Below are 7504 nucleotides of genomic sequence, written 5' to 3' on the forward strand. Positions count from 1 at the left end.
ATATTAAGAGGGTGTTTGAGAATACCTGTAGATAATCTGAAAAAGTGTTTGTGTAAAAAAGTGATTATCTGCTATGAAAACGCAGTTTTAAAGAAGCATGTACCTACTTGCTTTTTCAAAACGCAGTTTTGAAAACGCATAATCTATTTTGAAAACGCAAAATCTGTTTTGCAATCTCAATAACAAACACCTCCTAAGTACCGTGAAATTGACGGGAAAAATAAAAGTTATAGTTGTTTGGTTTCAATCGTAATTCGTAAGTAAAATCATATGTAATGCGTTTCCTAAATCATATACTTATCTTAGCTTTCATATGTGACAAGAACTAAAGCCATGACACTAACCTAAATATAACCTTCTTTGAACAGAATACAAATGAGATCATTGAAATCATAGTGAATCCTCTGATCAAAGTAACTATATCTAAAAAGCATCTGACTTGCCTGAAAATTATGGATGCTTGTTCTGTTGTTCATATCAACAGAAGACCCAGTTACAGATGTACTTCCAGAGGGTGGTTAATCAAATCTCCGAAAGATGAATATAATGATTTACTATATGTTGATATAGTTCTTAGAATCACGGTTTGCAACATCCATAAAAACATTACCAATTTCTTTTGTCAAGTTCGAACAAAGGATAGGTGGGTAAAAACTTTATATTCTCATGATTATGAAGTGACATCTTGATACTAACAGCTGATACAGAACAATATAGAAATGGAAAAACGACAAGCACCACAATTACACCGATTGGAAAGTTACAATGGCTGAGTTTCCGAAGCCCGTTTACGAGCAGCAGCTCTCTCCAGTGCCTTTAATCTGTTGGCTTCTATGCGGGCTTTTAGTTCTTCCGACAATTCAATATTGTGAGAATTTGTTGTCTGACTAGGCAATTCTTTTTGCGTAGAAGTATCAGCAACGGTAGCCTCATCATTCAATGGTCTAGATGGTTCCTAGTAACATTGAGAAATAAACAAATCAGACATGCTAGACCAAAAGTCAAACAGATAGATTTTAGTACAAGTCTTGTCAGGTAGCGTTGACACTCGACAGAGTTTATACATTGTACACATAAAGAAATAACGTTATATTCATACAGTTATATGGACTTACGTTAATAAAATTACAAGAAAAAATGTAATAATTTATACGCATCTCTCTTCGGGTCTTCGGGCAACTTTTGAGACATCCAGTTCTTATCATATTTATGTAAACTTTGAACTTCAAGCCAATTTACAAATAAATGGTTTGAAAGCAACTCTAATGCCAACATTTGGTCAAGGCATGACTATTTGATCAAGTCATCGATACAAGTGAGCCCTAACTTTTCTATACAATAACAGAAAAGTAGGCAACTCCATTTGGCAACTTCTTTAATGATAGAAGTGAAATTCAGCATAAATCTTAACTATACAAGTGACAGATGCTGATAAACTCAACTATGTATTCAGCTATAATGGTGAGAACAGAAACTATACTTACATCAGTAATGTTTTCATAGATTTCCTGAAAGATATTGTGTTGGAAATCATCTGTGCCATTATTTGGCATGGTATCTTCATGTTGAACGTTCGGTTCCTCTATGTCGTTAGCATCTGCACAATTACATCAGCGTAGCACAAGAACATCAGTGTTTAAAGTCCCTATGCTTGGCTAGTACACGCCTGACGCCACAATGCAAAAAACTAATGGCTTATATCTTTAGTTGACCAGATTGTAGTTTCTTGCTTCATCATTATGACTTTTTAAATAATGCTGCACCTAGAGACTAACTTGTGAAGTTATACCGAAAGACTATCGCTTCACACAGAATGGCAGAGATTTGGCAGTATAAATGTACCTTAGGTACATATCAAGCAGGACATCAAGAAATAAAAATAGGAGTGTGACGTATCGGAGTTTTATTGGACAGCATTTCATAAATGAAATCTTAAACATAACTGCAAAATTATCAAATGTGTAATGTACACTTGAGCAAAAAAAATTAATTAAATAAAGCAAGAATCATGCATAGATTAGATTCTTATGAGAGCTGTTAGGGAACTAGTAGGAAAGTACCTTGTTCATGATTTGTGTTTTCATGTGGCTGGGGTGTTTGAAGTAGCTCGGTTGGGTCTCCCCCATTTGCAACTTTTTCTCTAAGATCATTTATGCATAGCTGTTTTAAGCCAGTTGTTTCAATATGAACGTAAATACCAGTTTTGCAAAATACCAAATTACAATTACATAAACCATAACAGATGCAATATTTTCCTTGTTATTGATATGTAGTGGACTAGTGCTGTCAAGTAAATATGCTGATGACCAGAATCATGGTACAACAACTGTTACATCAAGTGTTTTATGTGTATTCACAATATATTTTCTTTTCAAAAAACAAAAAGAATGTTTTATGTCCTACATTAACTAATTTCCTTAATTACTACAGTTATGCAACATATGCATAACCCAATGTATTGAACTTGAACTTCAAGCATATCCAAATTTGTCAAGATTTATACAGCGCTTCAAGTATCAATGGCTGTTAATCTTTTATCAAAGTTTTTCTATAGTTCTGAATAATTGATAAACAAAACTATAATTATTAAAGACGCATAAAAGATTCAAAGGCTCCTCGGTGCCTTCAAGTGAGCAACATACATGATTTGCAAACAAATTCAAAAGAAAAAGAAAAACCATTAAAGAGACGACAATAATACAATAGTGAAGTATTTCACATTTCACCTTAAACTGTTCAAAAGTACAGATACTGAACTTAGTGAAGCATCACCAATATGAGTTTAGATTGGCTTATAAACATGTTCCAACTCTAACTAAAGATAGATCGGCAGACATTATTCCTAACCTCAGTTGACAAATTATATTCAATTATCATATGCTGTGTAAATTCCTATTAACCTTGTCAGATTATTAGCGACCAACAACATTCTATCAACACTTGACATTGAAAATGGCGTCATGAAACAAAGGACATTCAATCAACATTAGCAGTGTAAATAACTAACACATTACCGACCAATAACAGTTCTTAACAATAACAGCAGTTAAATTAAAATTAAGCTATCCTTGGTTACCCTTAAGCTATTTCCATTAACCTCGTCATCTTATTATCCAACAACAACATTCTATGAACAATTGATATTAAAGACGGCATCATGAAACAAAGGACATTCAATCAACATTAGAAGTGCAGATCACTAACATTCAATCAACATTATAAAACTTCAACAACACATTACCTGCCAATGACAGTTCTTAGCAATAACAGCAGTTAAATTAAAGTTAAGTTGTTCTCAGTTACCCTTAAGTTATTCTCTCTTTTTGCAGCATATTAGTATTTTATTGAGAATTGCATAAAAAATAATGTGTACCAAAAAGAAATGTCAAAACTTCATGTTGCTTGCTGCTTGTACCTCTGACTGTAGGTTTTAGTAGTGTGAGTTTAGCATATGGAATGAGACTTGACGTATTAAACTTAACGTAAAAAAAACCTTGCAAAAATATGTGGTTTTACTCCCATGATGAGCAAATCCTAAATATGTATGGATACTTGCCTTACGAAAAAAAAAATTTGCCAATCTTTATAGGGCATTCAACTTAGGTTATTGAACCAATGTTATGACAAATGTGATCAGAGTTATGATATGTTTGCTACTTCAATAAAACTTTCAACATTCGGCAGCTATTAAAAATTTTCAATGCTCTAAAACTTTCAACATTAACTACTAAAGATTCAAAAAAACACAGATGAGATGTATTCTAGGTCAATAAAGAAAGATCAAGATGGAACTAAAGAAAATTTACAGGACATTCGCATTTTTAACGACATAATTTGACCTAAAAACTTAAATCCCATAATGTATAAGAAAAACTGGTAATCAAGCTAAATAAAAAATGGTATCACTGACGAAGTAAATAATCCCTAGAGATAAGGTTAACTAACATAACTACTTAACTAGGCTAATAAATGTAGGAATAAGTAACTCAATTCACTTAAGCTCAGAGCATGGCTTTTTTTTTAATGTTTAATTAAGTGATTTATGCAATTCAAGAGAATAGATTGACTTAAATAATTACGTTAAAAATTAACCACATGATCAATATTTATAAACTCCAACACACATTGGTTTGTTCCTTCAATATGACTTCAGATTCAACAATCTTAGATTTTTTAGTTAAAATGAATCCATATCAAGATAGCAACCTAGAACAATTAAAATTCATCTTCATTTTCATTTACACATTGTGCCACACATACCCGACCAAACCAACCCAAACTGAATTTATACCAGATATCTATTTAACTTGATAGGAGCATTCAGAATTAGGTTTTATAATGACAATAAGAATCATCATCTTTCATACTCCTGATAATAGCATATAGTATATACAACTGATAACAACCAATCATATGTTGTATTTTATAAAACTAATGATATAAACATGGGAAAATATGTTTTACCTTGACACGTTTTGAGCCGCCAACTTGTTCTACCTTGTGAACAAACTGGTTGAACGAGTAGTAGGGAATCAGATGTGAGTGCCATTCTGAATACAAGCTTAGTAAATGCCCCAGATCACTTGTCTGCATATTTTTCATGCAGTTGAAAGTTAACACTTTTTATAACTATAGAACCAGTATGTTCAGCAACACAACTGATAACCACCACAAAAACTCCATGTTATATCCTACTATCCTAGTTGCTAGAATTTTACTGCATGCCAAAATCAAGGTATTAGGTTTACATAAATTGCAGAATGGATACTGTGATATACAAATTTTTAGGATGGAGGGGCTACTGGTATTCTTTGTGTACTTTTTGGAAGGATAATTAATGAAGTATGTTTACTACATTAAAGATTGACCTGTGGATGAAATAAAATCATAAATCAATATAAATCATGTATAAGCATTAGTGTTCAACATCCATTTAAAGGTCGTGTGCCATAAAATTTAACCATGAACTTCAGATTAATAGATCGGTAATACGTTTCAATCGGTTCAGGAAAAAAAAACAGGTATTACCCATATTTTATTGGTAATATTAGAATTTTAGCATGCCAACTTTTATGGTTTCATAAATGGTCACGAAGTTGAATCAACAAAATGGGACATGTTTTAAAAAACAATACCATGTGTCACTGGATACGCAACTTAAGCAATACAAGTTCAATTAAGTATAAGAAGCATGTGTTTTCATACTAGTCCATAGCACATTATTAAAATGTCCATGTATGAGGAAACCACAATTCACGCTAGTGCAAGATTGCAGAGTAAGCATGAGAAAATCATAACACAACAGAAAATAGTACACCAAGAGAAGTTTGCTATTATCATGCCTTAATTCAGGATGTACCACTTATCCCTAAACTTAATCATACTTGTGTCTAGTATCTGATTAATGGGATATAATAACTTATTTAGACTTAAAAGTTCAAACTTCATGTTAACCTTTTTCAATCATAAACTAAGCTCCTAGTTAGAAGATAGATCAACAAGACATCATTACTTTATCTCCTTTTATGAACTTGCATAAAACGTTGATTAGGGTCAGCGCTAAAAAGCCCACACCTCATGCCTAAAGAGCAATACGTGGAAGATAATGTTCAAAAATCAAACAGACTCAACAATCTGTTAAAGAGTGTACGCCCCGCTGGCAAACAGTACCATCCTTTATCCTCTCTCACTATATATATACATATATACTCAAACCCTTAGATATACAGAGTATATGTATATGTGTGTGATATATAACATCTCCCACTTACATCTATCTCACACACCTTTTAGATTAGGAAGCTCCAATAACAATGTGTCAAATCACCTTCCCATCCCCGCCCAATATGAACGTTATCGCCCTTTCATCCCCCCACACACTTCCCCTACACCACATCCCTCAACGAATGTCATTGGTTGTCAACCACTGTCAAAAACTATAGATGACTGAACAACAATACCCAATCTCGTCACATGCGGGTTCAGGGGCAGAACTTAGTAGGGCACCCCCTGAGATTGCTAACTTTTGTTATATATTTTTTACATTGTAATTGCTTTAGAGTCTTGGACCCCCTGATTACTTAATCATCTATGGGTAGAAAATTTGCTCGGGCGAGACAATCATACCTCTATTTATGAGTTGAAAAATTGCTTCGAGAAAGACCTTTAGCAAGAGTATATAATAAGAAACAAGTGTCTAAATATGTGTAAGGATATAAGAAGACAGATAGTGTATGACAATTAAAAAAAAAAAAAATTTTAAAAAATAGCATATATGGGGGTATAAAGTATATAAGTGCTTATAAATGCATAATAGCATATATATGAAGTGTGTAAAAATAAAGGCCTATCCTGAGCATATACGAGAGTAAGGGTCTAATTGCGTAAGCATGTAAACATATATATAACAGTAAGAAAGAAACTATTAGACCCATTCTACATAAGTGTCTTCATTTATACCTATAAAAAGAGGCAAACAACAAAAATTATATATCACATGTAGAAGCATAATTCACACTCAATATTAAAAAAAAAAATGATGACTTATAAGCACTTAATTAAACATGTAGATACATCAAATGGAAAATTAAAAGTTAAATGGCTACCTCGTGACCACGGCCACGGAACTTGAAAGCCTTTGGAAAATGCCGAAGAACGAAGCCGAGACCGTCATCGGAAAGAAGCAGGTCAGGAGTAAGTTTAGGTCTGGTTTTCGGAACCTTTTTCGGCTTTTCGACTGGCTGCTTTTGAGATGAAAATGATGTACCGCCGCTTGATTTAAAAGGATGAGAAGTTGCAGCAGGTTTGTTACTAAACGTATCGTTGTTAGGGTTAGGGTTAGGGTTTGATGGACAGTCACGTGACCAGTGTCCCGGACGGCCGCACTTGTAACACCCGGTAGGTGCTGCACCACCGTTGGTTTCCATTTCTCCGATCTTAGGGTTTTGAATTTGTTAGATCTTGGGTTTGGGAGTGCGTGTGATTTGAGAATGGGATTAGGAGATTTGTGAAATGTGATGGAGGGATTTTGGCGGGAATATGGATTGGGGGAAAATGTATGGGCGGGATATTGAAATGTATACATCGAAATCTCAGTTTTGTTAACTTCAAAAGGAGAGGGCCGAGGGGGTAAAGCCGTAAAGGGCTGATCCTAACTACAATATCAACAATAACCGTACCCAATTCCTGAGCAGAGTATTAAAAAATAAATTGTCGACAGTCTTATCTTCATCAACAAAACTGACAACCAAAACGACCGTCTTTGGCCAAGCAACTCAAGCCCCATAACTTCTAGAGGGTTCGTGGTGGTGGCGTAACGACAAGTACTTAGATAATTGATGTAAATAGAGATAAGGTTTATGAGAATATATTTTTTTTAGTACAACTTGATCTGTTCATATAAAGAATGAATTTGTTCACATATACAATTAACATATGAACATCAAATTATAAATTACAGACAGTTCTTCCAATTTAATTAGTTCTCATATGAAACTTTTCTATG

At 33.7% G+C, this 7504-nt stretch overlaps 1 protein-coding gene across 1 annotated transcript; it reads right to left on the reverse strand.

The window, feature by feature from the left end:
* Positions 1–594: 594 nt before the first annotated feature.
* On the reverse strand, positions 595–7076 carry LOC122580242 (TIMELESS-interacting protein). Its single transcript, XM_043752519.1, has 5 exons — positions 6606–7076; positions 4465–4587; positions 2061–2160; positions 1485–1597; positions 595–955 (listed from the first exon to the last, which is right to left on the reverse strand). The coding sequence occupies exons 1-5, from the start codon at positions 6924–6926 to the stop codon at positions 761–763; spliced, it is 852 nt and encodes a 283-aa protein (XP_043608454.1). The 5' UTR covers positions 6927–7076; the 3' UTR covers positions 595–760.
* Between the last annotated feature and the right edge of the window lie 428 nt (positions 7077–7504).

Source organism: Erigeron canadensis, chromosome 8 (assembly GCF_010389155.1).
Source record: "Erigeron canadensis isolate Cc75 chromosome 8, C_canadensis_v1, whole genome shotgun sequence".
Taxonomy (NCBI): Eukaryota; Viridiplantae; Streptophyta; class Magnoliopsida; order Asterales; family Asteraceae; genus Erigeron; species Erigeron canadensis.